The following is an 18,322-nucleotide window of genomic DNA, read 5'->3' as shown; positions in this document are numbered from 1 at the left end:
ATCTGTTAAATGAACAGAAAGATTGTTAATGAGAATGAAGTGTTCAGTCTTGATGCTACTAATATTTTTGAAACACCGCCCTTCAGATGAAATACGTGAAATTGAAATGAGTGTGGATGATGAGATGAATAGCTCAAAAGTGATAAATGAAATTTTTGAAGTTCTTGAAGAGGATGATCCAGACATAGAAAAGCTGAAGAAAGAAATGAGCATGAGCCTGGAAGGTGAAAGTGATGAGGATGAGCACGAAGAGTCACTGAATATTTCATCAATGTCTCTGTTAACCCCTCTGGTGGAATCTGTTGGTCCAGAGGTGAGACTTTGGAGGAGGTGGGGAAGGGCTTGTTTATGACAGAGATGTACAATTTGCTTGTGAACAGTGATATTTTGTTATATTGTGATACACGGGCAAATAATGAAGTTGCAAATGACATTTTGCTAACAAAAACATATGCATAGTGAAGTAAAGTTATTTTCCTCTGAAAATAGGATAGCATATTGGATGGTCTGCTAAACAAGTGGTATAGCTTCTGCTAAATTGAGCTTGAGTATTTACATTATTACTTGTGCTGGAATTCCAGGGATATGCATGCATTCAGTGAAGTGGTTACTCATTAAAATCTGAGGAGAAGTAGTTATGTAGCTGTACCAGTTTGGAAACTAAGGATGAAAACTGAGTTCAATACTCTATTGATGGTGTCTAAAGAAATAAATAAAATAGCTTGTTCCACATGCTAAGAAATATCTGTAAAATGTATGTTAAATAGTATTAACAGCCTCCAAACATACTGTTTATTTGTAATTGCAAAACAAAGAAAGGTGAGAGAAACGAATGTGGATCATAATTAATGTGGACTGATATCTGTAATACAACTTCTCCCCAGGCCTTTGTTTCTCCTTGTAAGTCAACTGGTGAAGGTAGCAGTATCAGTGATGTAAGTCTGAAGTCTGAAAAGTTCCAAAGGACTAAAGTCCCTAGGGCAGAGTCTGGAGACAGTATTGGCTCTATGTCAGAAGATCGCAACCTTCCATATAGGTAATAAACACAAAAAACCACATCTGATTCTGTAAGAGTGCAAATTAAGACACTGGCTTTTAAAACTCTTAATGAAGCATACTGCTTAAACTATGAAAGAAGCTTTTTTCCAAGTTCTCTACTTTCATAAAGTATTATCTCTATGTAGTCTTTATGTTAATTAAACTGAAAATGAGCTGATAGAATGCTTTTTTTAAAGCCATTTAAGCAAGTTGGAAAACATCAAAACCTGATACATATGTATATAGAAAAAAAAAAAGCTTGGCACACTTGTGGAACTTCTAATGGGGTTTCCTCTTTTCAGTGTTGATGCATATAGATCTCAAAGATTTAAAGAAACTGATCGTCCTTCGATAAAGCAAATTATTGTTCGCAAAGAAGATGTTGCTTCCAAACTAGACATGAAAAAGAATGGCCCATCTGATCAAGTCAATATAAAAAAGAAAATGCAGGTATCTAATGTACTTCTTTAAAAATCCTTTTTCTAATTTACGATTTCCTCACTTCATTTCCCCTGTGAATGTCCAGGACATAGACTGCGTAGAACTGCAAAAGTAGGTTGTTTAGTGTAAATTCCTGATGGTAGGAAATGATACTACATAACTTGAACAGGTAATGCATCTCTTAGAAGGATCATGCTGTAAAGTAAGTCTGGAGAGAATAAGGTATTGTTTTGAGAAGGGGACAGGGAATATGTATATTACTACTATCTTTTGAATTAGGCAAGATTCATAACTACATATTTTCAGTAGGCAATATTCTGATCTTCACTGGTGTTTCATTCACCTACCTTCCTGAATTTCTGGTTAACTGCTGCTTCCCCTGGTGAAGGGAAGACTAGACTGGATGCGAAGTGTACAAACACTGAAGTAATTTACTCCCCACTGTATTTAAACTATCTCTGAGGTAACAAAAAAGTTGTGCTGCAATATTATTTTGCAGAAGTAACTGTAAGTTGCAAAGTTTTAGTAGCTTACTATCTAAGAGATCTGATTTTTCTGAAGCATATCCTCAGAAGTGCTAATCTCAAGATATTTCCCTGTTTGAATGTAACATTAAATACCTCTCCTCTTGCTTATTATTTTTACTACTGGTTTACTCTAGGAGCTGAATAATGAGATCAACATGCAGCAGACAGTGATTCATCAAGCCAGTCAAGCTCTGAACTGCTGTTTTGATGAGGAACATGGAAAAGGGTCACAAGAAGAAGCAGAGGCAGAGAGACTTCTTCTCTTAGCAAGTATGTTTTTAGGCTTGAGTTCAATTCTTTGTCATGAACACTTTAGGAAAAATTACTGAACTCTGGAAATGCACTTATTATGCTACCTTGTAGACACTTACTTATAGTTCTTCGCCTGGAAAACAGGAGAGGGTAATATCTGTTCTGTCTTAGCTTCTTCTATAGGCCAGAGGATGCTTTTGGTATTGTTCTTGTCTCTAGTATTCCTACTATTCTGGAAAATGATCCACACTTCTGTTGCATTTGCATTATGGTAAAAAAAAATTGTTCAGTACTACTTTTTCCTCTGTTAAAACTACAATTAAATTAATTAATTTCTCTATGCAGCTGAGAAGAGAACTGCTTTATTGGAAGAACTGAATAAACTGAAGACTGAGGGACCTCATAGTAAAAGAAATAAAGCTGCTTCTACATCCACTGAATTTGATCCATCCAGGGGATCTGTTTCAATTTCAGAAATGCGTCTACCTCTAAAAGCAGACTTTGTATGTGGTACAGTTCAAAAGCCAGGTAAAACTATCAACTGAAAGCTTTACCCCTTCCCTCCACCTTTCCTCATCCTCCCTACATATATTTCTGGTTCATTCTCCTTGATTTTTGTCTTCTGCCTTGGTGTTTCTCAGAACTCTGAGGGCCATGAAAATTTAGCAATTAGATTTAATTGATCTGGGATTTTTTTTTTTTTTGGCAAAGTTTTCAGTATTTTCCATGGTGGCTTTGGTTGCATCCTTTTCTGTCTTGTGAGGCTTGAGAAACTTATCAAGACTTTCCCAGCCAGTTTTAAAGATCTTTGTGGTTCCCTGTAGCCTGTTGGGGAGGAAGTAGAATTTTGTATCTCAGGTTGTCTTCTCTCTTGCTGCCTTGGAATTTTTTTTTTTATGGATGCAAGTCTAGTACTAAATATCATACATAAATTCTGACCTCTATGATGTTGTGAAATGCTCTTCTCAGTTTTCAGTTCTTCTGTTAACATCCAAAAATACTTAATATACAAAGACTAATCTTCCATTAACTTGTCATATTTAAGTCATTAAAGTGTTAAAATCTGGATTTGTTTCTTCTGTTCCAGAAGAATCTGGCAATATCTCTCTGTAGGTCTAGAGATTTATCATGAAACATAGTAAACTTCTATCTTGTGGTTGTTTAAAGAATCTGCAAGCCCACAATAACCACTGCTATTTTATTTAATGGCACAGAATATGTTTGTAGCTGGACAGGTTCCTACTCCTTGCCCCACTAAAACTTGAGGACAAAAATCATTAGACAAAGTCTTGTTTAATATTTATTGCAAAACTTCTACGAATGAATTCATATGTAGCCTTTCCTATTTTCTTGTTTAGCTGTCCTATGAAATGTACAGTATGCTTTTATATCTTCAAATAAAACCACAGCCAAGAATATAAATATATGTATCTGACCTAATTTACCACCTCCACCCTACTCCTGATATGTTACAGTTCTTGTTGCATGAGACAATTCATCTCTATTATAGGAAAGCCTCTAATGTTTACAAACATGTAAGTTTAGTTTCTATCAGTAATTCTCAAAACCAGATTGTCTAAACACACAACTATGAACTATTTGTTGAGAAAACTTTATTCTGGAAGTGCAGCACTTGCTATACATTGTGCACCAGAAACTCTATTCATCACTTTAATCTCTGAAGAGAACATCAAATATAAGGAGTGCAAATCAATGCTTACTGGAGTCTCCAACAGTTGTTCTGAAAGTTGTGACTTGTCCTATGCAACAGAGCACTCAAACTATTTTGATTGTTTTATTGTTGTTTTTTTAACATAGTATGACATTATGCAATGCTCTTGCTTTACTGTTCAGCAAGTTGCTGCACAAACACCAAATTATCTCCTGACACTATTGAGATTTGTGCTTGTGGTAGTCTGTCTTTTTTTTTTCCTTATGTGAAAAGGTTAAAGAAACTACTTGCCTGGATAACCAGTTCCTTCATAGGACTGAAAAAAAGCATGAGAATGGGCAGTAGCGAAAGCTCATACATGGTTAAGTTGGGAGGCTTAGAGACTAACAACAGAGTATAAGGAACTAAAATTAACTGCTCAGTCTGACTGAAAGTTCTTCTCCCCTCTCACACACTGAGTAGTGTAGGTCTGGCCTGAGATGCCTCAGGCAGTAATGCAGTTGTTACAAGTACTGTGGAGACAGTCTTACTAGTGGACACAGTAGGAAAAAGAACTTGTTTTAAGAGTAAGTTTACAAGCAAATCTTGACTGTAACCAAGTGTTTAAGTGAAATGAAACAGAGATGTGTTTAATGGCAATGTAGTGCTTGAGGGTTTTTATATGCTTGTACACCCCTGGCTAACAAAATAATCTGATATGTATTTACAGAAGCAGCAAATTACTACTATGTAATAATACTGAGATCTGGAGCAGAAAACATTGTTGCAACTCCATTAGCAAGTACTGCCAGCTCCCTGAATGGAGATGCTCTTACTTTTACTACGACATTTACTATGTAAGTATAAAAAAACCTGGTTTGGAACCAGTTTCAACTGTGATGGTGTAGCATGCATAAAAATGTTTGTCATATTCTGCAAACAAATACGATGAAATCATGTGGTATGGGTATTTCCTGCTTCAAGAAATAGCTGGAAAGCACATCTCTCGGGAGAGCAATCTAGACTTATTCTACCATCCGCCAGCTAATTTATCTCTTGCTTTTTCTACTTTTGTTCTCTCCTGGAACACCTGCAATGACAGATGGATTGCTCTAGCTTAGATTATGTGTTTTTTCCTCTTTTGCAGCAACTAACATTTTATATAGCTATTTGGTTTTAGTATCTGGAAAAAATAGTACTCTTAGAACTCAAATTTCAATTCATATGTTAGCTAAAAAGATGTTGTGAGTTCAAATGGCTGTTTGTTAGCAAAAGTCTTCTTCCAAAATAAATTCGCAAGCTCCCTTTTTAAAGTCCAACCCAACTGGAACTTTTCCTTAAAGCTATTTACTCAAAAAATCCAGTATCTGTTTCTAGAAATGTGTGCCAGCAGTGGACTGAAGTGTAAAATCTAAGAAATGGGGACACTTTATGGGACACTCTGTCTATCCCTTGTCCTCTGTCCCATTTTGTTCTTTGAGTTATAGAAAGTATCTTGAAATAGCAATAAACTCAAGTCTTAAAACAGCAGTGCTGCTTGCACTGAAGAGGACTTTTGTAGAAGTGAAAGGATCTCAAACAGTTTTAAGTAGCGGAAGAAGTAAAGAGTAACTAAAAAATAAAAACAAAACCAAAAAAAAAACCCCAACATTTTTGCTTCTGTCTGTTTAACATATTTTTTATTTTTCCCCCTCCTCCCTTTTAGGCATGATGTGTCAAATGACTTTGAAATAAATATAGAAGTTTACAGTTTGGTATGTATCAGTTTCTGTCAAGAGGCTGTGTAAGAGATTGATGTGTTCTACTTTCTTAATACCTTCTTGCCTTTATAGGTGCAGAGAAAAGAAGTTACAAGCACTGATAAAAGGAAGAAGGCAAATAAATCCAAGGTAAATGAAATATGGAAATCATTATGTTGTATTTCAACAGAAGGTACACTAGGAAGACTACAGTGTTCAGGGAGAACTGACTAATAGTCTTAGACAATCTGTTGCTTGCTTTCACTCCTCTTGTTCTTTCTTGGAACATCTGCAATGACAGATGGGTTCTGGAGTCCTGCAGCTATTAGTAGCTTGGACCTGCAGCACTTGATTGAGTCTGAAATATATTGGAGGGGAAGGAGAAGAAATCTTAAGAGTTCTGCAAAATGCTATGTTTTGCAAACTTTTCTTATTACGTGTGATGCCTCTGATAATGATTTAGTGCCCTTATTCTCAATTTTACTTAAACTACACCAGTCAATATGCCCTACTCTGCAGTTTGATTTGTCTTAAAGGCTCTATTGTTCAACTGCAACATTTATTTCCCCCTCCCTAGTGTTAAGTAAAAACACTAGATGCTGATTTTTTTTTAAAGCAAACATTGTTCTGATAACTCCTTGGACATAAACATTTCAGCTTGGGTAGGGTACACATTTCAAATGTTTGTGCTTTCTTAACTCTTTGTGACCCCAAGCAAGGCAGTGACTTTCTGGAGGTGGGTTTTTCGGTTTTGTTTTTAATTCCTGTCGTTCCAATAGCTGAGCACACAATGTTTTAATGATTTTAGGTTTGATTTTCTCCTTGTCAAGATATTTGTAACTTAATAAAAACAAGAAACTTGAGTGTCTTTCTGTGAGAATGGGTACTTAAATCCTGTCTCTGCAAACAGAGATAGGAACTTTCTTTAATCTTTGCTTTTGGCACAGTAAAAACATGCTTCCACCTATCCCCCAATAAAACAGTTTGAAGTCCAGGATTTCTTTCTCTCCTGTGCTGTAGTTTAAAGGAGTCTTTACTTAAAACTGAATGGTTTTGTGACACTATAGGTAAGCTGCTGATGTGGAGTTATAGGTTTGCTTATGGCATCCTGTATCTGCTTTTTTGACAAGCTTCTTACACGTCTTCCAGCTTCAATAATAGATAAGTACGTAATTCCAGTTCACGTTTAATATACAGTCTCACTTAAACATTGAGATTTTCACCTGAAAATATAGATAATGTAGAACAGTAGCACACTGAACATGTCTGTACTCATATTGTTAACTCTTATCTTTAATGAGCAAATCTAACTTTGAGGCCCTGTTATATGAAGGAAAAGGGTCTACTAAGATTGTTTTTGTTTTTTTTCTTTTTCAAATGCATACTGTCCTCCTACTGTAGCATTCCTTCCACTGAAATACATTACATTCAGTCAAAAAACAAGACTTGATCATTACAACAGCTAGTATCCATTCAAAATTTATTTAGATAAGCCTTCAGTAGTTTCACTGTCTAATTTTCACACTAATGTGATGGACAAATTCAATAGCAACTGCATTTATCTTATCTTCTTTTGTAGGTTATTACTCCGAAGAGATTATTAACATCTATTACCTCTGTAAGTATGAATGTAATATTGTAACAGTATTTTGTTATGACCACTTCCAAAGGCCATATTCTCACACTGAATAAGGCTGTGCCTATAGTAAGGTCTGTGTGTCCCTTACTCAAAACTCTATAAACTGTCCAGCTTTCTGCCAAACTTCAGGTAGCAGCTCTAAATATGTCTTGCTGGAAGTGTGCAGTTATTACGCATTTTTTTAGACTTTATTTTCAAGTTTTGTTTATTTTAAAGTATTTCAGATGTTTTTTCTTCTACCCTAGCTTAGCCTTCTGTAGAAATTGTCAGAAATTTAATTTTCCACTAAACTCTTATTTTTCTTTCTCTCTTTCTAGAAAAGCACCCTTCTTACTCCAGGTAAGTAAACATCTAAATCTAAAAATCTTATGCTAAGATGAATAATCTATGCTTGCTGTCTAAAGCAGTATATAAATAAATAATACTTGGATGATAATTTGGAAGTAATACACAGAACAATGTCAGTTTGCCAGCCCAGAAACTGGCCCTATGTTTACATCTGAGTTACCATTATGTTTAATAGAAGATCTCTTCACAAAATCAAAATTAGAATCTAGTATCAAATACCTGTGGCTTACATTCTTTTCCTGAAAAGGTGAACTCAAACAAACTTTAATATTTTAAACTAGAATCTGATGTCAACAAAGTAATACAGAACAAACTTGAAAATATGAACAGATCCTGAAGTATTGCTTGCGTGTAGTGTTTTTAACATTTTTATGTATTTCTGGCTCTTGGAAGAGAAGAACAGCATCTGAGTGTTTTTTCTAACTACATAAAAATATTTATACGCTTGTCTGACTACAGTATAAGATACTTGAGCTAGCTTCAGTACAAATTGCAGCAATAAGGAGCTAATGAACTAATTCTGGAATATCTAACACGCTGCTGCAACTAGTCAGATTCCTGTGCATGAGCTATAGTGCTTTTTTTTTCTTTTGCTATAAGTACAAAGAAGAATATAGGTATACAACTTCTGGGAGACTATAGCGTGTCACTTGAGAAGAGGTTAAGAAATTTGAAAGTCAAGTTCCTACTGCAGGGCATGGGTGCTTTGTAGTGTGCCCTAGAGTGCTCTGTTCCCCTGAGATTTCTTAAAATGCTTTGTCATCTCCTTTGTGAATATTTCAAAACTTACTTCTGAAAAAAAAAAAAATCTACTGAAGAGGAATAGTGTGCACCAAGATCCTGTCTGAATGTGCTGCTGGGTTGCACTGCAAAGGGTACTTCTGGAGTACTGAGTAGGGCATGCATACAGTTGTGCAAATAAAGCTGCCTTAAGCCTTGCAGCATCCTGATTGTATGTTGTGTTACAACTTGACTCTAACTTCTTTCTTCACAGCCATGGCCAGTCCAGGTGGCCCTAATGCTGTACGCACGACTAATTTCACGCTTGTTGGATCCCACAAGCTATCACTGTCTTCTGTAGGAAACGCCAAATTTGCATTGGAAAAGGTAATAGAAATTATTGGTTACTAATCCAAATGTAATTACATACTACTAGAACTACAAATATGAATCTGGGTTTACTGTTTTCAGGTGCAGTTACTATTCTAGAAATGAAACATATAGGTTTATATATATGTTGTTTTTATATATATATATATATATAAATTATGTATAGTTGTTATTACTCATTTAATTTCATATGACTGAAATGTAATTTCAAGATACAACAGAAAAAGTCTTACATTATGCCAGATGTTCTTTCTTTTGTGTAGCTCAATGGAAGGTATGGTTGTGCAATGATAATTTGATATCTCTGTACATGGTCTTCATATTGTTCATTGTTCTCAGTCTTGCAGTTACCGCTAAATAAGATGTTTAGTGTGTTTTAATGATAAGTATTTGAAATTTTCTCCATTTAATTGACTTTAAAATTGCTATTTAAATATTGTTAGGAGTATGAGTTTCTTTTCATATTACCAATTAAATTTGTAGAACCAAAACTGTCTTAATAATAGCTCTCTTCCAAAAAAAATATTGAGTTTTATGCCATTAGTTCTGTGTCTAAACAGAATAGGTTTGTTAGCTCTTACCATTAGAAGTTAAAACCCCCAATCTTACGTTTATTTTTATCTCTAACCTCATAGTATCTTATACCTAAAACCTACTTTAATAGGTGTTTATGACAGCAGCTATCCTAAGCTAACTTAAATTAATTAAAAAGTTACTACAGCATATGGTAATACTGAATTACAGCTTTTTTCAAACAGCAGCATAAGTTTTCTACTTGACTAATGAAGTCTTATTCTGATGATAGTAGTATTGCAATTATAGCTTCTGATAAGAGATTAGATAACAAGAACTGCTTGTCTTTGTGCACAAGGTTAGAAACAAAATATTGCAATAATCACAACTTGATTTAGAAATTCTACTTTTTGCAGACAGAAGCAGACTCCTTTACTGAAACAGTTTGCAAAACTTAACAGTTGAATTGCATTGCTGTTACTGACTCTGAACTTCAGAAGTACCAGCTTTGGTTCTTCAGCACAAATATTACTCTTAACCAGAACTATGTGTATAAATCTTATGTATTTCTTGGTTATTGTAAACTCCTTGTTCTTGGAGTTATGGAATCAGCTTTTATATTATATTCAGCAATTTGAGTTTGAACTTTTTTAGTTTACTTTTTAGGGCAGGACACTGGACTAGACTAGTAAACTATAGCCCAAGGTTCAAATAGAGTTCCAGGAAAACAACCATTCATTTAAACTTTTCCAGGTCCAAACTTCAACAGTTATGAATAAGAATTCCCCTTTTTGTCCAGTAACTTTTTTTGTCAAATTATCACCTCCTTAAACCTTCAGTTTTGACTTGGCCTGTGGCCATACCAAACAGCTAGTTTTTAGCTTGCCTCATGCATTTCTAATACAGAACAAACTGCTGCCACAGTGGGTTTTTTTTTGAGTTTCATTCCTCTTTTATATGCACTGTCAAAACTCAGGGTAGAAAGGACCAAAATGTCCTCACGTATAACTGTGTCCATTTAAAAATTTTTTTTTTAAAACTTTAACTTTACATTAATCGCATTGAGCATGTTTCTTTTTTCCCTAGATAAATTTTGAAGGGGAGGAAAAAGAACTCTTGGGCTATTATATGTTCCAGGACAAGGTTGCTCTTTAAATAGAAAACTGCTTCCTAATGCATGTTGCTCATGTCTGTCTGGCTTTTTTTTCAGTGGTTTTTTTTTTAATTTGTCTAAAAAATGCTTATGAAGATTCACTAACTAAGCATATGATGTTAGGAGCCTTTAAGACTTTCAGAATTCTACACCCCATCCTCTACAATAATAAGCATGCTGCTAGAAGTCAAAGTCATCTAGGCCACCTAGAGTTTTTCCTTAACTAGCATGTGTCTTATGTTGTCTTAGATCACTAGAGGAGGGTTTTTCTTACTTTAGAGTAAATCAATGTCTCTCTTACAGATTACTAGTCAGGAAATTTGAGCCAACTTCTTGATGAACTGCACAGAACATAAAATCAGCTACTCTGTTGATAGAGGATGAGATTAAAATGACTGGTGGCCTACATGCTGGGCTAACTCAACTTGTTGACACTGAAGAATGAAAATTAAAATCACTCAGGAACTAAATATCAGATTTCTTACTCTATCAAGACCTTGTTGTGTCAAGACCTATTGAGACCTTTGTTTTTTAGGCAAAAAGCCATCATAAAGAACTAAAGTTTTGAAAGTACTAAACACATGAAAATGTGAGGTTCTTATCTGTACACAAATGTGCAACTAAAATATTTTGCTGGTAATATACATTTTTGGGCTTCAGGAATTGTGTAAATTGATATGCTTCAAAGAAATAATTGACCTTTAATCTCTGAAAAAAAAGTTTTATCTAATTAGTAGTTAATTTAGATCCCTCAGAACAAAGTGTTTTAGATAATTTTACAAATGCTTTCTCTAAAAATTAAGCAGATGATAATTGTAGTGCCTATCATCTATTTATAATCAAAAGTGTCCTAAGAGACTTTTTTTTTCCAGAATCTTCATTGAGGCCTACAGATGTACATTTTGACTACCAAGAGTTACTCTTGTTCATTTTAAATACTAGCAAAACTTAATTCTGTTTGATTCCATGGCTCTAAAAGCTACTTCATTATTGTGTACACGTGCCTGTTCCCTGGCAAATGACTGTTTCTTTGTATTTAAGCACACCATCAACGCTTCCAGTTTTTCTAGTAAGACAAAGCACTGATGTTTCTGATTTTTGTTTTTGCAAGATTCTTCTAGCATTGCTTATTCATTTTAGCAAATATTCATATTAGCAAAATATGGTATATAGAGGGCCCTGCATAGCATAATTTGCTTGTTGAATTAGCAATTTGACTCTTTGTTTCTCTGTGGAAAAAAGGAAATGAAGTGATTTCTTGACAGCAGTGGTGGGAGCACTCAGTGTAATGGGACGCTATGTGTGAAGGGGTTAGGGGAAATCCAGGGGCAGTTCTTGTTGCATGCTGCTCCTCCATCCTCTTAAATATCAAATAACCATTAACCAACCTCTGGCATAGTAGCTAAGCAGTTTTTTTTGTGTGTGAGTATTTTGGTTGTGTGGGGATTTTTTTGGTGTTTTTGGGGGGGGGGAGGTGTTTTTGTTTTGTTTTTTTGTTTTTTGTTTGGGTTTTTTTTTTTAAGAAGTAGAAAATAGGGCTTGGAATCTCTTTTGTTAGAAATAACTGAATGCAGGTCTTCAACACCTTGAGTGCCAGTTGAGAACAACTGCTTTCATTACTTCTCCTTTTCTAGGTTTTTTTTTTTTTACTACAAATATCTATCTGACTAGGTGCTACTACATCAATATCTGCCAAAAATGCTTGTGACATCCAAGTACCAGTCCTGTTTAAGCCAACTTTGGTATTTTTCCGAACAGCTTAATGTCAAACTGAGGCAGAAGCTTGCAGGATGTGGAGTGGTGCCTTGTGTTGTTTTTAACCATGCTTGGAGTGCCTCTTTTGCTACATAGAAGCATGTTTGTGCATATGTCCTCAGCAAACTAATAAGCAAATAAGTCTTGAAAAGCTTCTAAATGAACTTGAAACAAAAAGTGATTATTGCTGTCTTGCTTGAGAATGACTGCTTCTTTCCGGCTGAAAATCCTGAGAGCAAGACAATGCTTAACATCCTGGTGCAGGTGGCTTGCTTGAACTGGTGGAGTTGAGAGGTGTTAAAATGAAATGACTGATTTACTTTTTGCAGGTTCCCTTTCTGTCTCCTTTGGAAGGTCATGTATATCTAAAGTTAAAATGTCAAGTGGACTCTTCTGTGGAAGAAAAAGGGTTCTTGGTAAGGCATTCACCTAAATTTCCTTCCTTGGAAATTACAGGTCCTGTTACATATAGTCACTTTTTTAACCTCACACATGTATTTGTAGTGATTGTGAAGCTTAAAAATTACTCTTCTTTTTTTTTTTTTTTCCTCCCCTCTCTCTCTGAACCAGACTTCAAAACTTTCCTAGTTTATCTTCTAAACATGCCTAAACTAAACCTACCTTCTAGGAGTTTTTATATCTTTCTCTTCTAAACACTGTTCATATGTTGTTCTGAACCATCCCTTGCTATAATCTGTGATGTGAGCTGACAGAAACTTACAGGACATCTTGGATTTTTTTTTTTTTGTAAAAACATTCTCCCTAGCAAAATAAATGTGTGTGTATATATATAACTTTTTTTTTTCCCACCATTGTATTCAGACTTTGACTTACAAGGAAGTGGGTTTTTTTTGTTTTTTTTTTTTGAAACAACTTGAGCAGTTCTCTCTGAGCTGCCTTTTCCAAGTCCAGTTTTATACTTGGCCCTTATAGATGGAGCTGTTGAGATTGTGTCCAGCAGATGGCAGTAAATGTGCGATTAAAATACTTCAGCAGAACATTAACATTTGCTGTTATTTTGATGCTTTCAGAAATCAGAACTCCTTTAGACTCTTTTCAAGCAATTATTTCTTTCACTTAATTGAAGTTGAACAGATTTCATTAGATGCAAATATTTCATATGCTTATGGTATTTCCTATTTCATTTTTTTGTGTACTAATTTAAGAGTGTGTTGTTTACTTCTACTATGCAATGTGTAAAACCTGAAGAATGGTGCATGTACATTTTAAATTTTTTCAGGGTAAGAGTTTGGAAACTCCCTGCACCATTAAAAATTATAATCTGAATTGTGGAGAATGAAAACCATAACACACAAATTTAATTGAAGGAAAAACAGTTCTGTACAAATTTTGAGAGAATCAGGGATAGAAGTCAGATACTAAACTTTCCATTCCAGTACAGAGGAAATGGTGCTTGAAACTGGCATAATCCTGGATCCAGTAAAATGACTGCCAACATAAACATTTAAAAACAAATTTCTAATTTCTTTTAAACTGACGGGACTCCTGAGTGTGCCTGTAGAACAGCCAGACATTTTGTAATCCTGAATTGTAAGTCAAAGATTACTTAAATACCTAGTCATGATAAATTATGTGATACTAATACATATTTTGTGAACCATTCATCCTGTATCTACTATAAGTTACCCTCCATTACCTTAAAATACTGGGAATGCTTGCCACTGCCAACATGAAAATCTGGTAATTTGAAATAGCAGTGATAGGTGCATCTTGAGCAAAAGGCTGCAAACTTGAAAATTATAGCATAAGCTTATTTTCTATGCTATCTGGAAAATAAGTATATTGTATTATAGAAGTCTCTCCTAGTGTGTATTTTTTCCTTCTCTTATGTTTACTCCTATGAAGGGTTGTACTTGCAGAACTGATCTGGCAGAAAAATAGTGGAGAACAGACCAAACTCAAGGTATAATGTTACCCCTTTTTTTTTTTAAAGACTATGTTTGAAGACGTTAGTGGATTTGGAGCATGGCATAGGCGCTGGTGTGTGCTGTCTGGAAATTGTATATCTTACTGGACATACCCAGATGATGAAAAACGAAAGGTAATTGTGTTTTATAAAGCTCAAGTCTAAAGTTCTGTAGTACCTTACACAACTAGGGTTCATTTTTAATGACAGTTATGTTTAGGCTTAAAACAAATAAGTATCTTTAAAGTATGAGATTCAAGCTCATAAAGTTTTCTTGGGGAATGGAGGAGAGTTGTCTTCATAAATCTGACCAAAATCAGGGCAAACTTAGAAAATGACCACTTTATCTAGTGGGAAAGGGGAGGAAGATCCATATTTAATTTCCCCTTTAGTCTTAAGGCTTTCCATTGTGCTTGTCAAATGACTAATCATTTAATTGAAATTGATCAGACTTGTACAGCTTAATAAGCAGACTGTGTCTAGTTGCCTTAAGTTTTAGACAAAATAATGGCTCTAACACTTAATACGGTAAAGAATTAGAGTGGGCAATCCTGTATTGCAGAAGTATAGCTGTTATTATGGACTATCTTATTTGCAGTCGTTGTATTTTTGCAGTTCCACTTTATAGTTGAAACTGGTGCTTCTTAAATGGTTTTCACGGAAACCTAAGTGATTGGCTGTCTGAGACAAATCAGAGGTTCATCTGTCACTGAGGTGAAACTTCTTGTCTCCTTAGCTTGTTCTTGCAGTGTGTTCTGAAATATTTCCAGATCCGTTTAAAGACTGCTTTCAAAAAGGTTTTTCTAACTCACTTAAGCAATTTATTATTAAATGCTTGCTTGTTTGTTGGCAGAACACTTTCTTTCCTAAACTCTATGGCAAACTCTGGTCCTTTTAGGTCTTCTATGCCAATCCAGATGCCTGAGTTTAGTTTTTTCCCTGCTAACAGAGGAAGACCATATGCTGTTAGCTGACATTGCCAAAATACATCAATGTATTTCTTTCCCAACCAGGAAAGAGGGGAAAAATCTCTGCCTACTGCAATGGAAGATAGGCAAAAAAAAAAAAAAAAAACTGATTTAAGCAAGAAAAAGGTTCCTATTCTACTTTTGTCTGCAAGAAAACAGCTTTGGTTTGTTTTCCAGATTCTGTTCTTGAAAATATTCTAGATTTCTTTCACTGTGGAAAGGGTCAGCTATATTCTTTAGTTACACTATCATCTGCAGCAATATTGAACTCTGTCCTTATTAATGCCTCCAGTTACCCTTATTATATCCGTTCTATCATACGGAGATAGACATAGCTCAGAAATACCAGTATTGGGCAATGATAGCTTTAAATCATGGAATGGGGTTTTTAAGTAAATTTTCCATGGCTGTACATATATCGCCAACATGCAGTCTGTTTCTTAATATTCCTTGAAATGGAGATATCCTTCTTTTTTCCTGTAACTTAGGTAATTTTAACTATCTATGGAATAGTATAGTGAATATGCCCAATAAATAGCAAACTCTTCTCCAAGCCAAGAGCAGCTTGTGATGTTTCCCTGATGAGGTATGTTGTAGGTGTGAAGAATCTAAGCCAAAGTCTGTAACTAACTTTAGACATACAGCTGAGCCTCTGTCTATAGTCAGCAGAAAGAGATAACTGCCTTGAAATTTGAAATGCTCTTTGAAGGGGTCTAGCTATTGACTATAGAGGGAGCTAAAGCAACTGGACTTGACACTTAGATGCCTTAGTTGCATGTTTGAAGGTTAATACATATGCTTGTAGGGTTTGACAAGAATGATGCAAGCATCCTTAAAGTGCTTGTTTTCTAAAGACTGACAAGACTTATTCTACTGGTTTGGATTTTATTATGAAGCTCTCTTGAATTTGAGAGTTAAAAAGCTTTTTTTTGTTATTGTCTTTAAGGCATAAAGAAAAGGGAGAGATGTATCTTTCTAGAGCCGAAGCCTTTGGTCAGGGATGGATTTGTTAGCTATATTGAATGTGGCTGAGCCAGGGCATGTTCCATTGTCTGTTATCTTGCTTCAGCTATGACTCTTAAATGTTAAAAGTGGAATCCCTCTTTTTGTATGGAGTAATTGATTTAGGGTGGGGGCTTCACTTAATATGGCAAAAATTGTCAAAGCATAGGTTTTTCAGAATTACTCTTGATTGCACTATTGTTGACTGAACTACCTTAACTTGCAGCATCCTTTGGGCCGGATAAACTTGGCTAACTGCACTAATCATCGCATTGAACCTGCCAACAGGGAGTTCTGTGCCCATCCCAACACTTTTGAACTAATAACTGTCCGCCCTCAAAGGGAAGATGACAGAGAAACTCTTGTCAGCCAATGCAGAGACACGCTCTGTGTTACAAAGTGAGTGGATAAAATCGCTGTGGGAGGTTATGGGGTGTGGTGGGAGGGGTCTTTTATCTCAAGTGATAGTTTTTATAATATAGGAGCTTTACGACTTTGACAGGCCAATGCAAAGCTTGTATAAATACTAAGATTTTGGGATGACACTTGAACTGCTTGGTTCACTTTTAGTCCTGTTTTGTTTTGCTGACCCATTTCAGTCTTCTGAGGACAAAACTCAACTTTTCCAGAAGTGGAAATGCCAAGTAGCTTGGTAGCAGGATTGTGGAATATTTGACTTTTTCTTTCTTTCTTTCTTTCTTCCCCCTGATCCCACCCCTGCTATTTGGGCTTCCATGGATTGTCAGCCTGACATTTTTCAGAACATCTAAGTAGAAGCAGAGAAAGATGTATCTAATCCATTGTGTTCTTTGCCTTTTAGGAACTGGTTGTCTGCTGATACTAAAGAGGAGCGTAACCTTTGGATGCAAAAGCTCAACCAAGTCCTTGTTGACCTTCGCATGTGGCAGCCTGATGCCTGCTACAAACCTATTGGAAAGCTTTAAGCTCTGGAAGGGAAATACGAAGAAAATACGTATGCAAAAACTCGCATGAACTACACAAAAAAAAGAACTGAAATGAAAATATGGGAAGTCTTCTGGGTCACTTATGCTTTAAATTTGAGAGAGTATTTAACATTATACAGGTCTATGTTATGCAGTATTTTTACTTCACTTTAAAATTAAACTCTTTTACTTCCTAGCTTTTGAATATGGTAGGAAGCAATTAGCTGTTTCTGAATGTGCTAAATATTTATATAACTCCTTTTTTGGAAATCTTTTTTAGCTAAGTACATTCTCTTCTTTAAACAACTAAATTATTGCAGGATATCACACTTCAGGGCAGGAAGGGGGTGGCAAAGCAAGCTAGAGAAAAAACAAGCTTACTAGATAACTCCTTGAAAGAAACAATAGCTCAGAGTTCTCGAACAAGTACGATGCTGAAGCACAAGATTTAATATTGGAGGGTTTGTCGATAGTTGGTTTTGTTTTAATTTTTTTAATGATCAAGCATACAAGTTACTAGTAAACTTTATTCTGCAACATGCAATATAGATATATCTTGCTTGCACAGTGTCCTTGTGGCCAAAGCAAAAGATGTGCACAATATATTCATGCTTCTTTTGCAATTTCTTATACCAACCGGTATGGATAAGTGCATGGCATGTATCCTGTGTGGTTTACAGGTGTGAAACGATGTATGCAGTATATTGCACTTTGATAGAAATGAAATGTCTTGAATATTTTGTTAGGACTGCTACATATATTAAAAAATACAAACAGAAAAAAATTAGGGTTGTATACATAAGTATATTTCCTGGAACTCGTGATTTGTACAAGCTAGAGTTCTCCTCCATTTGAGAACCAGGAATACGTTGTAAAAGTTTTTTTTGTTTTGTTTTCCATAAGACACTATGAAGCTGCTATGTACCAACTAATACTCTGCTGGCTGTAAGTATGGGTCTTTCTCCCCCTCATAGACATGTCCATAAAAGCAGATAAAAACAGTACTGCGGATGCATCATTAAAATGGCAAAACTTCTCAGTTAAAACTTGCAATTTCCACAGCTTTTCACTGGGCTTAGTGAAATACTATCTCATTACCTCACTATTGCAAATGCAATAGTGGAGTACTTAAAATTGCTATTGCTGTTGTATATTCACACTTGAAACACTAAGTTCTGTTAGCTTATACTATTTTCATCCTGTCACTTTTGTACCTGTTTCTAAATCTAGTTTTCTTTTTCTGATGTCTTTTAAATATTTTCAAACTATATGTTGAGATTTATTTTATTCATTTAAAATAAAGAATAAAACACTT

General features: G+C 35.2%; 1 protein-coding gene across 1 annotated transcript in view; it reads left to right on the top strand.

The window, feature by feature from the left end:
• ANLN (anillin, actin binding protein) overlaps positions 1 to 18,322 on the top strand; it is a 28,999-nt gene extending 10,677 nt beyond the window's left edge. Inside the window, exons 10-24 of the mRNA XM_086741662.1 lie at positions 87 to 313; positions 885 to 1,036; positions 1,341 to 1,488; positions 2,141 to 2,276; positions 2,604 to 2,786; positions 4,640 to 4,766; positions 5,615 to 5,663; positions 5,742 to 5,798; positions 7,228 to 7,266; positions 7,605 to 7,626; positions 8,630 to 8,742; positions 12,496 to 12,582; positions 14,121 to 14,228; positions 16,290 to 16,462; positions 16,884 to 18,322. Coding sequence (XP_086597788.1) covers positions 87 to 313; positions 885 to 1,036; positions 1,341 to 1,488; positions 2,141 to 2,276; positions 2,604 to 2,786; positions 4,640 to 4,766; positions 5,615 to 5,663; positions 5,742 to 5,798; positions 7,228 to 7,266; positions 7,605 to 7,626; positions 8,630 to 8,742; positions 12,496 to 12,582; positions 14,121 to 14,228; positions 16,290 to 16,462; positions 16,884 to 17,007 — 1,745 coding nt within the window. The 3' untranslated portion in view covers positions 17,008 to 18,322. The remainder of the gene's footprint in view (positions 1 to 86; positions 314 to 884; positions 1,037 to 1,340; positions 1,489 to 2,140; positions 2,277 to 2,603; positions 2,787 to 4,639; positions 4,767 to 5,614; positions 5,664 to 5,741; positions 5,799 to 7,227; positions 7,267 to 7,604; positions 7,627 to 8,629; positions 8,743 to 12,495; positions 12,583 to 14,120; positions 14,229 to 16,289; positions 16,463 to 16,883) is intronic.

Source organism: Chlamydotis macqueenii, chromosome 2, assembly GCF_036417535.1.
Source record: "Chlamydotis macqueenii isolate bChlMac1 chromosome 2, bChlMac1.mat, whole genome shotgun sequence".
Taxonomy (NCBI): domain Eukaryota; kingdom Metazoa; phylum Chordata; class Aves; order Otidiformes; family Otididae; genus Chlamydotis; species Chlamydotis macqueenii.
This window is presented reverse-complemented; position numbering and strand designations above follow the sequence as displayed.